This window comes from Mobula hypostoma, chromosome 4 (genome assembly GCF_963921235.1).
Source record: "Mobula hypostoma chromosome 4, sMobHyp1.1, whole genome shotgun sequence".
Taxonomy (NCBI): Eukaryota; Metazoa; Chordata; class Chondrichthyes; order Myliobatiformes; family Myliobatidae; genus Mobula; species Mobula hypostoma.
In genome coordinates this window covers 148,943,254-148,960,248 of record NC_086100.1, presented here as the reverse complement: position 1 = coordinate 148,960,248, position 16,995 = coordinate 148,943,254, and the positions used below count along the sequence as shown (strand labels likewise).

At 40.0% G+C, this 16,995-nt stretch overlaps 1 protein-coding gene across 2 annotated transcripts in view; it reads right to left on the bottom strand.

Moving 5' to 3' along the window:
• LOC134345666 (janus kinase and microtubule-interacting protein 1-like) overlaps positions 1 to 16,995 on the bottom strand; it is a 394,868-nt gene that overhangs the window by 133,997 nt on the left and 243,876 nt on the right. The window contains exons 5-6 of one of the 2 annotated variants that reach the window (XM_063046689.1): positions 2,519 to 2,728; positions 1,691 to 1,741 (exon numbers count right to left, since the gene is read on the bottom strand). In XM_063046689.1, the coding sequence (XP_062902759.1) occupies positions 1,691 to 1,741; positions 2,519 to 2,728 (261 nt within the window). The remainder of the gene's footprint in view (positions 1 to 1,690; positions 1,742 to 2,518; positions 2,729 to 16,995) is intronic. The other variant, XM_063046690.1, reaches the window with a different exon arrangement.

Below are 16,995 nucleotides of genomic sequence, written 5' to 3'. Positions count from 1 at the left end.
CATAATAGGTAAGTTATCTATAAGAAATATGGGTATTACCTCTTTCTACAAGGTGGATACTGCCTACTGAAATGTAACCTGAGAGCAAAGTAGTCATGGGTTTAACTCAGTTATTTACTGTAGAAAAGCAATACTGACCTTACAGGGTAACAAAATATTTTAAAAATAGATTATAAATTGGACTTAAAGACACAAACTTTTTAAAAAAACACAATCACTTGGTTGTTATGTCTTAATTAAGGCATCTTATGAAGGGCAGTGAGATCCATGCATGAAGAGATTAGCTAAGGCAGATATTTGAACAAAGATCATCAGGTGAGTCTTTGGGAAGATCTGTTAAAGCAGAAAACGTGGAACACAAAAAAAGTTAGGAAGACTTATTCTCTAAAATGGAGAATATGAAGAACACATACTTTGTCAATGATAAGTAGAGGGGAAGACCCAGTAGGTCAGAAAAAAACACATCAAGGAAATGTACGCTGCTAGAGAAGCAGATAGGCACACAGACAGGAATTAATGTATTGGATGGTGGGGAACCAGTGGAGGCTGATAAGAACTGCAAGTTTAGTATAGCAACTCAGAAATCTAAATACACACACTCAAAGTCCTTAAGATTGGATTATTGTGTGTTGCAGTGGTGAGGAAGCAGAAAGATTCAAATCACAGAATCACATACGGAAGCTAGCACTGTGGCCCATCAGGTTTATGTCACCAAACACAAATATAAGCCAATCCCAGCTTTTTCTAACCACATTCCTATCCACTTCCCCAAATTCCACCATTTACGAGAATGCTGGGGGCAATTTCCAGAGGCAAATTAACGTACAAATTCACAAGTCTTATGGGATATTGGAGGAAACCAGCACACCTGGAGTAAACACATTCAACTGTACAGAGAACATGTGACCTTCACTCAGATCAGAGGTGTGAGACAGCATCCTTCACATCTCCCATTCATCATCCCTCACTTTTGATTAAAATAATTAAAACATCCATTATTTGAATATTATTTTTAAAATAAATCTTCCACTTTGAAAATATATTTAATTTCACAGATGAATTGCTAATATAATCATCAAATCACTTTAAATAATAGAAAGAGTAACTTTATTGCAGAACAATAAACTACCCTGGATGTGGCAACAGGGTCTCGGCCATCAAAGGGTAGGAGCAAAGTTACAGTGCTTGAAACTATATGCATAATTTTAATTTGTTAATTTACATTTCCCTCCCAAATCTCCAACATAAGGACTAGAGACAGGCTTCTCTCAGAACTTGTGCTCTTCATTGATGCTACTGGAGGTACAGGAGAACTAAAACTTTGATTCTCTTTCAATGTAAGGAAGGTGCTCTCTTCCTGACACTTCTTTCATGGAGACCTGCAAGTGGCTTTCAGGCAAACAACAAGCACAAATTGAATCTCCACTTGTGGCAGCAGATTGCCAGAGCAGCTCTGCGATTATTAATTGCAAAAGATAATCAATCTGCAGTGGAGTAGGAAATATTGTGTTAAATACACATCTCTGCACCATCCTGACATAAACAGTACATGTAGATCGTACGCATCGTTCCTTGCACTTAAGCCTACATTAAAGGGTCAATGTAGAGATAAGTACATGTCATTCAAATACTTACTTCAGATGCTAAAGGACTAATGTAAAGGTAAGTACACTTTGTTCATTGTACTTACCCTGACACTACAGTTCCCCTTTAATGAATACTGCTCCTTTAATGGTTTAATCTGCAAATACAAGATATTTGAAAAGACTACAAAATCTTTGCTGATTATTAATTGATAAAAAACTACAAATGTAATTATTCTAAAAATACGTATTAGCACCAGACTCTATGCCTTCTGTCATTATATGTAGAAAAATTCAAAACCGATATTCACTAGTTTAGACATTTACTACTTACAATTTTGAAAGCAATTTAAAAATATCTGGAGCTAGGTATCTGCTGCAGCAATTCCTTTGTTTCCAGTTTGGCTCTAAGAAACTTGAAGAATGATGCCTGTCCATACAACCACCCATTAAGGATGCAATCGTGATTGTTAAAGATTTGCTCTCCAAGAGTTTAAACAGTGAGCGTGGTTTTACTTTCTTCATCAGCTCTTAGCAAGCCAGCACCACATTCAGAGCTATTTGTGCTCGTAAAAGGTTGGGCAGATGGTGTGCACAGAAAAGTCTTGTAACGAAAGATGTCATAGCAAAGATTAGTGAGGTGGAAATTAAAATGAACTTGGATGCTAACTCACAGACTTAACATTTACTTCCCCAGCACGTAAGCATTGAAAGAGTGAAGAAAATTTTAGGGTTATATTGAATAGATTAATCTCAATGCCAAGAATAGATTATTAATTTTTAAATCTGTAGCTCGAACTAATTTGCCAAGGGAATTGTTTGTCCAGTAGATTTACCAACACAATGAGTATTATTTTCAGTTTACACCATGTATTTACCAACAAGCAACGATGTTCAGAATATCAAAAAAAACCAGGTAATACTATAGTTCTTACCTGGTTGGCTGCTGGTTCTGAGGTGTCCCCACCAACACTGGGAAATTCTCGCTTGGGACTGCTATGGTATCGCTCTGCCTCTTTCACTTGCACTAATTGCTCATCAAGGGCTTCCTTCTGCAGAATTAGCTTCTGTGTGTGGCCTGCTTGAACCCCAAGATCCTTTTCCAGGGCAAGGATGACTCTGTCTTTGCCCTTAATCTCATCCATCTGGGAAAAAAAAACAAAGCTGGTGTACAACTTTCAAAACACCACCACTGGCACTCCAAAGCAAAGGAAAAAAATTAAATACTCATCATGCATCATGAGTTTAAAATCAAGGAGAATTTTAATTTGTGTTTGCAACCTATTTTTCTCTCTTTCCTATTTCTGAGGATGGATTGCGATTTAACTATTTTTCCTTTCTGTAGATGACCAATTCCAACATTTTCTGATTGATTTTATTTCAGATTTCCAGCATCTGTAGTTTTTATGGTGATTAAAGAAGTTTCATTTGACTATTCAGAAGATCCAATGATTTACCACAGTGTGGCATTTTATTTCCGTTTTAGACAGCTTAGTTTTCCCCTATCCATTCCTTCTACCTTGGCATTGCTTCCCATGTGTTTCTTGCTTGGGAGGGTAAGTTGTGGATGTGCTCCCAGCTGCATCCCATCTCTCCCACCATCAACACTGCAATCCAAGTATGAAAAATAAAGTGTTTGAACTTCCTTCCCTGACACATGGACCAGAAATTGTCTTTCGTTTAGCATCTACCTTTATCGTAGGATTGAGTCCAGGAACTCATCTCAGCATGATTCAATAAGACAGATCTTCCAAATCATTACACTTAGTAAATGTCCAAATGCAGGGAGTGAAAAGGAAGAATCAGCTTCCTTTATTGTTCTGCCCTTTATTGTTTTGAATCCAGCAGTTAAATAATTTCCCTTCAGGGGAACAGCCTCAGCTTCTCCAAACTATCCACACAATTGAAATCTCACTTCCCCATAACCACTCCATTGATTATATTTTGCTCACAGATTAGAATTTTCACATCCATCTCATTGTAGTTTAACCAGAATTGATGCAATTTCCTAACAACAGCAAAATTAGTGCTTTATAGAGGTTCAGCAGAATTTCCTTGCTTTTGATCACTAAGATCTTTTGGTCTATTTTTTAATAATTTTCATAGCTTAACCTGCCACTTTCAAATATTTTTGTACGTAACTACTGAGATCTCTGTGTTCTTCTACTCCTTTCAGAATTATACCCTTTATATTACACAGTCTTTCCTCAAACTATTGCTTTTTCTGTTATATTTGATTTACTATGTCTTCCTCTTCGATCACCCTGTGTATATTCTCTTTATCTATTTCTAAACTATGCACAATTCCAAGTTTTCTGTCTTCTGCATATTCTGGAAGGTGCCTTGTACACATTAGTTCCCAGACATGAATACCTATGAGGAACAGCAGTACTATCCCTTGGGAAACACTGTTTACCTTTTTCCAGCCTGAAACGCAGCCATTCATCATGACTCACTGCTGATATTAAGCCAATTTCACAACAGTGCTGCCTCAGCTACTTCTTATAACACAAGCTTCAACTTCAATGATCAGCATATTACATAGCACTTTATCAAATACATTCTGAAAGTCCGTAAACACGTGCACAACATTAACTGCATTGTTCTTCATCAATTGTTAACCCAACAAATACATTTTCAAACACACGAGAAATCTGCAGATGCTGAAAATCCAGAGCAACATGCACAAAATGCTGGAGGAACTCGGAAGGGCAGGCAACATCTATGGAGACCCTTCACGACTGGAAAGGAAGGGAGAAGATGCCTGAATAAGGAGGTGAGGGCAGGGGAAGCAGGACAAGCTCTAAGATGATAGGTGAAGCAGGTGGGTGGAGGAGGGATGATGAAATAAGAAGCTGGGAGCTGATTGATGGAAAAGGTAGAGGGCTAGAGAAGAATGAATTTGATAGGACAGGAGAGTGAACCTTAAAAGAAGGCACACTGGATATGGGGCACCAGGGGAAGTGATAGGTAGCTGAGGCGATGGGGTCTGAGTGGGGAATTGAAGAGGGAAGGGGAGTGAGAAACCATAATTACTGGAAGTTGGAGAAATCAAGTTGGAAAAATTAATTTTCAAGTTGGTTAAGCATAATTCAATTTTAACAAATTCAGTTTGTTCAAATGACTATTCATTTGCTCCAGATCAGTATTTTTAAGTAGATTCACTACTGCCATGGTTACACTGACTCAGTTTTTCATTTCTTTTTAAAAAATGGTGAAAGATCTTCAATCTGTAATCTAACACCCACACTTACCTGAGAATGATTAGAAGAGTACTTACGAGCATCTCTGCAACTTCCACCCTCATTCCCCTCAGCAACCAAGGATGCACTCCATTGCCATCTACTGATCTAGTAACATTAAGTACAGCCAGCTATTCCAATGCAAGTGCTTTGTGATTTCTTTTACTTCTCCAGTATCTAAATCTCCTCCACTTTTATTATAACTTTCCTCATATTACTTTCGTTGGTAAAAATCTCTACCATTACATCATTGGCCCAATATGTGGAAGTACTTTGTCCCGTCCATGTGGACAAATCATTCAAACATTAAAAAGTATTCAGAAACATCAAAGGATTGCTAACCTTTATTTTAAGAGAATTATGGCTCAAAAATGAGAAGATGATGCTTCAACCAAAAAGAATTTGATTAGAATCCATCTGCAGTTGAGTAGGTTCTGGTTTTGACCACTCCTCTTAGGGAGGATTTACTGCTCTTTACAGGAATAAATCCAGAGAAGCACTAAGTCAGGAGTTGGGTGAGCTTTAACCAACCACCCATCCAATACTTCGTTAAAATTTAAATGTGAGTGTACCTTGCTTAAGAAGTTACTCAACTTCTTTGTACAAGTCATTCTTTCTTTGTTACCTAGGAAGCATGTAGTATTCCTCCTTATGGAATCCTGGTGGACTGAGATAGTAATGGCTGCTGTAGTTAACCTGAATTTGTAAACTTCCAATTTCTACTAAAAGCAACCTCTTCAATATACTTACACACATGGAAAACATAGTTTATCTTTGGTAGGGTTTCAGGAAGATTCTTTTAAATTACAAGATGACCAGCTACAAAAAAAAACTCATAATCAATTTTGTAAAGAAAGCGTTTGTATACTGTATATTGATATCCCTAAATTTAACCATTTCACTAATTCACGGTGTAACATATAGCTGCCAAAACATCATGCTCTGAAATTCAGATTGTTTTCAGTAAATATTGGTCAGGTTGTATGGCCTTGACAAACAGCATCTCATTCTACAGTCTAGTTTAATTTTCTTAACTGGGTAATGATCCTGGTAAGCTAACTAGAAAAGCATCCAGTAGCATTGTTTAATAACATGTAAGTTTTAAACAATAGTTGGTTTAGTCAACAGTGTCAGATGGGCTGTCTTTTTGATGAAGTGTGCATGCTATACTTTAATGTCTCTATTGCATATTTCAGGCTGAGAAACAAAGCTGATACTAGATCCTGACTTCTCGTTAAATCTAGTTGGGGCTTCAATTGAAATTTGAAGATTAAGTTCCTTCAAAGCATTTTCTTAGGTTACTACAGTGAAAGTGAATGTCAGTTATTAAATTGCATCTAAAATGGTAATGCCATCTATAATACCTGAACACTCAGTCATCCATTGCCACTGGTATTTCTATTATACCATTGTGTTTTTTTTTAATCTCTACCTGATCTTGATTGGTAAAGGTGTCAAAGGTTATGGGGAGAAAGCAGGAGAATGGGGTTGAGGGGATGTAACATGCAGGGTTAACTGGTCAGAAGCACTTCTGCCATGCGGGTCACTGATTGGCCCTTTTGAAGGATGTGGCAGCTCTCTCCCATGAACTGGATTTCACAGCATGGCACTGGCTTCTGCTTCTGGGCACCCAGGGGTTCAAAAATAGAGCATACAAGAGCCTTGTTCTCTTTTCGCTAGGGCCTCCCCTTCAGATTGGGTCGTGACTGAGACTGAAGGACCATTGGGAAAGTGTGCTGCAGGAAGGAGGGCCTGTGCACATACTTAGTTAAGTACCTGTCTTTTGAATGGCTAATGTCAAAGTTGGATAACTTGTGGGGACCTAACAAAGTACCTGTCTGAATTAGAAGTGCAATTGAACGTTTACTGTCGTAGTTTTATATCCCTTGATGAAGGCCCTGCAAAGGGTGTTGATCGGCCTCCAGAAGCAGCAGGGTTTGGGCAGTGGGTGGCGCCCTCCCACCCCATTCATGAAGGGATGGGGTCAGGGCTCCAGGCGAATATGTCAGTGGCGCTTTACTGGCCAGGGAGCTTGAGGCCTTGCTTCCATGGTGCATTGGGCAAAAGGGAATGTGGACACCGGTGCCGAGCATACTATCACTCCAGGTAGCCCCGACTGTTCGCGGGGGTTGCAGGACTATGATAAAGGGCTTAGGTCATTCCGTTCTTCCTGCCCAGGAGGTTATCCTGCAGGTGGCCATCGGACCAGGTCTTGATGGCAGCATCTCCCGAGTGCATTCAGGGTATGAATGTGCTGTGGGATTTTTTAGTTAAGTTAAAGTCTGTCACGAGCCTTTGGCCCATCAGGCCGGTGCTTATGCCGGTTTCCCATGCTGTGCGATAGATCCCTACAAACAAGTAAGGGTCATTTTACATTTGGGGGCAGCTTGGGAGAAGGTACTGGTGGGATTGGCCAAATGGGAGCCTTGGGTGATTCCACTCCCCTCGAGGGTGGACAACACTAAACAGTACTGTATCCTGGGAAGCACCAAAGAGATTCGGGAGACTGTAGAAGCCCTTTTGCGGGAAGGAATTCCTTCGCCTTGCCACCTCCCCCTGTAACAGCCTGCATTTCATGGGTGCTTCACATCCATTACTCCCTGCAGGTGGTGAGGCCGACTGAGCACGTGAATAGGTTATGAAGCAACAGGTTGAGCTGTTGACCCCTACCTCACACCCTCCAGGGATCTCAGGGTGTGCTGCAGCCAGGGGTGGACTACTGAACACTGACCGGCGAGTCCGGCTGGGTCCCCGATGTCCCAGTGTTGGACCCTCGAAAGCTAGAGGAGGTAGAGTTGGATGAAGCCAGGTGAAGGAGGACAGGGGCGAGGGGGGAAAAGTTGAGAGTTAGGAGACTAGGGAGTGATAGTTGGAAACAGTGAAGGATAAAAGAAAGGGTGGAAAAAACTCAGATGGGCAGAGTAGAGGGTAACGTTAAGAAGTTGGAGGCTGATAACCAATTAGCTCATCATCCCTCACTCCAACCATACCTTCCTATCATCCCTCAGCTCCTGCTTCACCCTCTCCTCTCTTAATACTGAAAATCCTCTCTCTACACTCTCAGTTTGTTTTCTATTCTCATACTCTAAGCATTTCTGGAAAAGTAGACACCAACCCACCCAGCACTTATTATAAAAATGCATTTCTTTTTAGGAATTTTTAAAAGGACAGCTCCTCCTGCTCCTTCAAAAAAACAAAATGCTGGCATCAAGTAGCTATAACTTTACAATTTTTTTATATATATGGGACAAGATGCAAAAGTACTTCTGGGTCTAAACAATCAGAAAATCAAGGATCTTTGCACATTTAAACTTTCTTGGAAGTGGAGATTATCATTCAAAAGATTCCCGCAGTAAAGGTCAGAAATATACAGTATATTGTTCGAATTTGTCAAGTAAGTAACAATGCACGTATGGAAGCCTAAAAAAAACAGCACTAAGTTATCATCTTTTTAGTTGGTTTCTTTGGTTGAGCAATAATATAACAACAAATAATCTGCTGGAAGACAGTGGGTCAAGCAACATCTGTGGGAGGTAAGGAATTGTCAGTGTTTGGGTCAAAATCCTCAAATATGTAACCTCTTCAATGCTTATTGACTTGTGAATACTTGTAAAATGTATCAAACAGATTGTTGATGCATCTCTCTCTTACACTTCTACAGATGAGCTACAGGAAGTATCCTAACAGGTTTCATCTCAGTCTGCTATGGCAGCTGCTCTGCTCTGGGCTGTTTGAACCTGCAGAGAATGGTAAACACAGTCCACAATAGGCTCAGTACATCAATCTATACAGTACATTGCGTCAGTAAGTCAAACAGTATTATCAACAATGCCTGTCACCCTGGCCATTGCTTTTTCTCTCTTCTACCTCATAGGAGAAGATACAGGAGTTTGAAAGACTAGACGATCAGGCTAAAGACAGCTTCTTCCCCACTACTATCAGACTTCTGAACCAATCACCCTCTTTCATATCCCCTCCCTAGTGCTACAGTTACCTTCATGAACCCTTAATCCTACATCTTCTGTATTGTCTCTTAGTAATTCTTTTCCCACGACTTCTGTTTTGCAATGCTATGCACCATTCCGTTGTCTTGCTCTCATTGCTGTATGTATTGCTTGATTAATTATTACTGTGTATAGTGTTTACTCTGTGAACTTCATACAACCGAGGAATTTTGTTGCATCTTGATGTAAATGATGATGAAACACCACCTACCTTGGTGAAAGCTACAGTTCAAGTGAAGGCCTACTAATGGATCTAGGAGTGATGGGTAAAACCCACTGGAAGGCTCAGCAGTGGGCTAATCTACCTGACAGCAGGTTACTGCTATCCCTCGGGGTTCCTTTGTAAAACCAAGTACTCCAGGACCTGGACCCTCAGGTAAACTAACAGATCTCCAGGTGGAGGAGCCTATTTTATCTGGTAGATGGCTCTCCCGACCTGTAACTCCTGTTGTGGTTAGTCTCCATATCTGTCATTCTGTTGATGGGCTTGGCAAGGGAAGGAATGTTTAGACATGTGGTCACTTTGCCCTCCAATTGGTGTGGTCAAGGGACAGAGCAGTTGCCCTGTTGTCCCAAAGCCATTCCCTAAACAGATTGTGGTAATTAGGGTTGTGCTCTGCACACACCTAACCAAGTGTTGAAAGATGCGATTACGATGGATAACTCTTCTTTGAACAGGACAGAGACAATGGGTTTGATGTCTTCCTGCTATGTCATGAATTTTCTGTCATTTTATGATGAAAGGACTTCTGGGTCAGGAGATATGCGTGCTGCACAGCTAGATGCTAATCATCTTTGGAAAGAAAATTACTCAGATTATCACTAGTATAACTGGGTAGTTCCACCTCTTGTAATCCATCAGACCTTGACCAATAACCTCCAGACAATTCCTTTCACTAAATGTCAGAATTAAATGGCTGAATGCTTTTCACTCTGGTAAACTAATCTTGCTGCACAGGCTTCAATTTTCTGCTTGCAAAGTCACTCAGCAGTGGTACAAGATTATAGTCTACTGATACGACAAAATAAAAATTGTAACAACCTTGTCTTCTCTCCAAAGAGGATTAGAGCTTTGCTCATCTTGTATCCCTAAAGTATCGTACAACAAATATTTATCACAGTACTTAGCCTATAAATGGCAAAAATATTTCGCTAGCAGGCTAACAATGTAGTTAGCACAATGCTATTACAGCTCATGGCATCTGAGTTTGAAGTTCAGTCCTGGTGTCCTCTGTAAGGAAATTGTACATACTTCCCATGGAATGTGTGGGTTTCTTCCAGGTGCCCCAGTTTCCTTCCACAGTCCAAAGATGTACTGGTTAGCAGGATAATTGGTCATTGTAAATTGTCCTATGATTATGCTAGAGTTAAATCATGGGTTGTTGGTCGCAGGGCTTAAAGGGTCAGAAGGGCCTATTCTGGGCTGGATCATTAAATAAAATAAACAAAAATAAATAACAAAATTGGATTTGAAAGTTTTAAGCAAACCACTAGAGTGCAGATTTACAATTCCTGGTTGCTGCTTTCTTTATTGTACTCTATCTTTTAATATCAAGCTCAAATATAATAGCAATTCCAACAATACTGGTTGGAAAGAGGGGCTTGTGAAATGAGAAGAATCCAGTTGGAACAGAAGTGGAATAGTGAGTTGGTAGTAGGACATTTATGGTTAAAGGTCCTTAGGAGGTAGATCAGTAGGTCGGAAGGTGGTGGGGATAAATAGGTTTTGGGCCAATCATGAAAGGAGTTGGTTGGTGGGTGAGCTTGAGGTCTGGCTGTACAGAGGTTGGTTGGGAGATAGGGTAAGGGCCTGAGTGAGTGGAGCACAATGAAGATATGATGTGTAATATATTGGTAACATGGTGGTGGGTGGTGGAGAGAAGGAACATGTAGCTGCCTCAGGTTTGTCCAATAATGGTCACGCTAGATGCCTTCACCAATTTTCCCTCAAATATCCAAAAGGATTTTTTCATGTGGGCTAGTGTAATGTAAGAACAGATATCATGGAAAATACATGAAATTCATAGGTGTAACTCTAGCTGAGAATTCCCTGTCTAAGTTCTATTTTTACATAACTTCCCAAAATGTAATTCTTGCAACCCTCCAAAGAACATTTTCAAATAATAGTGCTGAAATAATTAATTGTTTAATCTAATTTCCAGTCGAACTACTTTCTTTTTGTGACCATTAAATTTTATTGCAATGCAGCCACATCATCACTGGCTGTGTTATTCACTAAGCTAATAAATGACTGATGTTATCAAGTGGTTTATGTTGGATTTCAGAGTCTTTCCCTTAAGGGAGGATCTTACATTTGAAAAGTGCAATGTGAGTTGTTGCAGACTGTACATCAAAGTACATGAAGGCACATCCGAAGCACAAATCCCCCACCATTGAGGACATCTTCAAGTGGCATTGCCTCAAGGTGGTGACATCCCTCACTAAGGATCCTCACCCTTCTGGGACATGCCCTCTTCTCATCACTACTGTCAAGGAGGAGGCACAGAGTCCTGAAGACCTACGCTCAACAACTCAGAGTCAGCTTCTTCCATTACACCATCAGATTTCTGAACAGTCCATAAACTGATGAACACTGCCTCATTATTCCTTTTACTTACATTATTTAATTTTGTATTTTGTAGTAACTTTGTCTTTCATAGTCATAGTCATAGCCATACTTTATTGAAACCTGGGGAAATTGGTTTTCGTTACAGTTGCACCATAAATAATTAAATAGTAATAAAACCATAAACAGTTAAATAGTAATATGTAACTTATGCCAGGAAATAAGTCCAGGACCAGCCTATTGGCTAAGGGTGTTTGACCCTCCAAGGGAGGAGTTGTAAAGTTTGATGGCCACATGCAGGAATGACTTCCTATGGCGCTCTGTGTTGCATCTCGGTGGAATGAGTCTCTGGCTGAATGTACTCCTGTGCCCAACCAGTACATTATGTAGTGGATGGGAGACATTGTCCAAGATGGCATGCAACTTGGACAGCATCCTCTTTTCAGACACCACCGTCAGAGAGTCCAGTTCCATCCCCACAACATCACTGGCCTACTGCTGCTGCAAAACAATAATATTTACATCATCTAAATCAGTGATAATAAATCTGATTCTGATACTATAATTGATTACTAATTTTATATTATTGGCTGACTGAAAATAATTCAAAAATTTTAAAAGCCCAAACAATTCAAAAACAACTCCTCAAAATCAATCTAATGGTGATTCAGTATTACATCAAATTTTAATGATTTGATCTAACCTAAAACACAGCTATCTAAATGGCATCGATTGCAGAGAGATGCAGGTTCCTCATGTGTTATGGTACCTAATCAAAAGAGTGTTTATTCTGATGAAGCGTTGAGTACCCAAAGCATTATCTCTTTCTCTTCCACAGATGCTGCCTGACTTACTCAGTGTTTCCAGCATCTACAGTCTTCTGATTTTCTATTTAGGTGCTGGTTCTTCTAATGCTACCAAACACTACAAATATAATAAATAACATTTTAACTGGATCAATTTTGATTTCCTCAATCTTTTGCAACACCAAAATATCTCATCTAATTGTCCATAGCAATCATGTCTATTTCTCCAACTCTAGCCTCCTGTACACCAACATTTTTCTTTTGCGTCCTGTAACTCAGTAGTCCACAAGCTCTGGACCATGTACTGATACCGGGCCGCGAAGCATGCAGGGGTATACTGGTAGCCAAAGTGCACCCAGCACATCTTTAAGAAGAAAGCCAAAATAAACAAGCTAATTAGTTAGGTGCTGCCCGGCACGTAAATGTCGGCCCAGATCAGAGGCGATTGTCGATTTCACTTGCTCTACACAATGTTCACTCCTCTTTCCAGGGCGCTGGAGCCTTTAGCTGTTCCATTGTTTGGTCAATTTAAACGCCAGCTCAGACAGACTGAAAAGACAGGGCTGATGGGATCAAGGTGACGTGTTGAATCTACACAAACTTCTAATAATGTATAGACGCTGCCGTGCTTTCTTTGTAATGACAGTTACGTGCTGGTCCCAGGACAGATCCTCTGACACTTCAGAGTGAGAAACGTCGATCCTTAACGCCAACGAATGAAGACTGGCTTCTGGGCGGCACCTAATTAATTAGCTTGTTTATTTCGGCTTTTTTCTTAAAGATGTGCTGGGTGCACTCCGGCTACCGCTGCACCCCTGCATGCTTCACGGCCCGGTATCGGTCCGCGGCCTGAAAGTTGGGGACCACTGCCGTAACTCATCAATGTCATCAACTTTGAAACCAACTTCCACCCTGCTCTCAGATTCATTTGGTCCATTTCCAACTACTCTTTCTTAATCTCTCTGTCTCCATCTCAGGAGGCAGAGTATCTAGTGACATTTATTACAAGCCTGCTGTGAGACTATACCTACTCCCACCCTGCCACTTGCAAGGACATAAATCCTTTCAATTTCTCCATCTCATTTTCAACGCTCTCAGTGTGTCCTCTTCTACGTAGGTGAGACCAAGTGCAGACTAGTCGATCCCTTTGCTGAGCACCTGCACTCTCTCTGCCACGGCCATCTGGGGTTCCCAGTTGCCAGCCATTTTAGTTCCCCTCCCCATTCCCACACCAACCTGTCTGTGAGGCCAAGTACAAACCGCTCATATTCTGCATGGGTACTTCACAACCTGACCGCATAAACTTTGAATTCTCCAATCTCAGGTACAGAGCACCTACTATGTCCCTTTCCTCTCTCCTCCTGATCTCCTACACAGAGCTCAGCCATGTATCACCCTATTTCTTTTTCCTGTCTACTGTTCCCATCTGCCCACTCCACCTCCTTTACCACCTTTTCTTCCCATCAGATTCTATCTGCAGCCCATTTGTTGCTTCATCTATTGCCTCAAAGTTTCTTGCACGATTTACACTCTTCCCTTCATCCGACTTTCATCTCTCCTTAGCTGGATCCACCTACCACTTGCCAGGTCTTGCTCTACCTCTTTCCTTCACCTCTTTATACTGCCTATCACCTCACGATCTTTCGGTCCAGATGAAGGGTTTCCACCCAAAACACCAACTATTAACTTAAAGTACTTCCACAGATGCTGCCTGACCCATAGAAATTCTCCACTTTTTGCTCCAAATTCCTGCATCCATAGTCTCTTGTTCTGTGTATAGTCTGACTCTCTGGACATGTTCCAGAATGCTGGAACCACAGCAAATTACACAATTATAGTAGCTTAACCTGATCTCACCTGACATATTCCCTTATCCTCTTGCAGAAGTGAGCTAGATGGGGGCTGCTTGACCTGCTTAGCTTTACCAGCATCTTCCATTATCTGGTTTTATTTCAGGTGACTCAGTTTGGCTAGTACTATTCCAACACCATGGGCTGAATAGCCTGTACAGTACAGCACTATTCTACATTCAATTCATTTAACCTCAGACTACTGGCCACGTCCACAACTTTACCATTAATGTCACATTATACAGACCGAAGTGCTAATGTGCTGCTAACTGATGCTATACTATCAACACCTTCGCTTTGTCCTAACTATTCATCCCCACCTTCTCTCCTACTGAAAACTAACTTGCAGCTCTTTCCCAATTCAGACAAAAATTTACAGACATTGAATATTTCTCTTTCTGCTTCCAGTGTTGAGTATTTGTAGCATTTTCTGATTCAGTTTCAGGTTTTCAGTATTCGCAATTATTTTAAATTTTCATGTCTTGTACATTTTCATGTCTCATTTTTCCTGGTGACATCTTCACTCATTTGGTTTCAAGGCTATGGAAACCTTCCTTATGTCCCTCTATATATACCAACTGCCAAATCCTTTAAGTTCCATCACTATAATACAACTTTTAGTTATCGTTCCCCCCTCCTGTCTAGCAATATCTTTTAATAGGCATTTCAAAGTTGAGGGCAATAAATGCAAGTTATTGCTTAATTATTTTCTTTGAAAACGTCAGCAGTGTGTGACTTGCCTTTAACTGTTTAAACTCCCCACTTTGTAAGGTAAGGAGACAAAATGGCATTTACTTTTTTATGCTGGGGTTGCTCCACTAACAAATTATTGGTGAGACCAATATTACTGAAAGTGATTTAACAATCTATGACAAACATGAGTAGCTTCTTGGCTGGAGGAAAAAAAGTTAGGCATTGAATAACACTAAAGAATCCATCTCCTACAGAGAAAAAATTATCTCCTAATTTTTTTTGTCTTTATCTGTTTCTGACTAGATGTCAATGTCAAACAAATAGCCAATAAGGAAAATGTAAAACACTAAAACTATACCAAGTATTTTGGCACAGTAATATTGCAGGTATCTGAGAAAGGAGCTGCTTTTTAAGAATTTATTTTCCAATTATAAATCTATTACAATGAAGAACATGGCATGCCCCGAGGACTGATTTCAGACTATGAATTATGGAAGATGATAATTGTCTCACTAAAGGCGTGAGAACAGATGCATTTTTTAATGAATTCCTGTCACTTTTTGCAGCACTTGCATTGAGATTACACTTTTTCCAAGCAAAGGTTAAATGGGTGCAAATTATATTTTATTTCCAATGAAACTGACTAGAACATTTTTAATTGTTGATATATTTACGATATTAAAACTCTGCTGCTTCATCAAAATTTTAATTTATGGATTTAATTTTAGGACCCAATTTTTAATTACTTGAAATGCTAATCTCACAAATCCATTAACAGCTTTTGCGATCTTTGTTGATGCAACAAACATAGGATCAGCAAAATCAAATGAACACCAATTTTTTTAAACATACTATTTTTACTGTGAAAATACTTTAAATGTCAGGTCCTATCAAAGGAGATGTAATACACACAAAATGCTGGAGGAACTCAGCAGGCCAGGTAGCATCTATGGGAAAAAGCACAGTCAACGTTTCGGGTCGAAACCCTTTGGCAGGAAAGGAGATGTAGCTAGGTTTTTAAACAATGTACCAAGTTGCAGTTACTGCTGAACGCCATCCTCTGATGCCAAAAGAATAACTTTACAAAGTGGACTCTTATTCCTTCAGGACAATTGAAATCCTTTGACATCTAGAAGAACTGCTTTGAATTTGAGTAAATCATAAGCTAATATTTCGCCTTCTCATTTAATTCACTACGTTATGTCCCAACCATAATGTTACTTTTTCCTTTCTCATCTGTGAAATCTGCTTGGCTAATTGGCAGGCATGATACCTGCAATATTACTTAATGCATTAATAGTGGCAAATTGAAAACTGTATTGTAATGGATGAAAGCCCTCCTCTAGTACCCACTAACTTTGAGAAATATTGCCTCAAGGTTCAGAAGGAATCATCCATAAAGCCACTAGCAAAATAATCCAGCACAACATAACATCTGCCACACTCACAACATGCTGGAGGAACTCAGCAGGTCGGGCAGCATCCGTGGAAACGATCAGTCTACATTTCGGACAACAGGCAGTAACATCTGCCACTTGTCCAATGTGTCACAGAATCTGCAGGGAAGTTACATGACCAAACACACCCGCCATTGAAAGTGCACAAAAGCTATTTTGCATCTCTTCAGAGATTTATAAAAGAATATAAAATCAAGTGCTCAAACAGATCCCTCCGTGATCCTGAACAGAAAGACCTCTTTTGCATCCTTTCGATGCAGATATTAGCTGAATTTGCCACTGAAAATTCATTTCCAAAATTGCTTCATTTCTGGACAGGGCAGAAAATGTGGCATTGATCAGCATGCCAGTACCTTCACATTCAGAAGAATCAATGGCTCCATGTGCTGCATTATATCATTTCATGCCACAGATAAGCAGATATTGCACCCAATTTGTACTGTCTCAGTACTTTTATATTTGTGTGCTGTAGCACTTACTTTTTATTCGCAGTTATTTTGTAAGTAACACTATTCTTTGCATTTCTGGTCAGATGCTAACTGCATATCATTGGCTTTGTATCTGTACTCGGCACAATGACAATGAAGTTGAATCTAATCTAATCTAATACCTTTGCAGTCCTGAGCAAGGAGAGAAATTCTAAGTTAGAATGTAAAGCAACAATTGTTCTCCCTACCTGAGCTTCCTCTCCTCTCCTAGGGTAGAAACCACAGAAGAATTTGAACCGTGGAAACAATCTTGTGCTAATAAAAGATCAAGTTATGTCAATTTTATATTATGTCTCCTTACAAAAT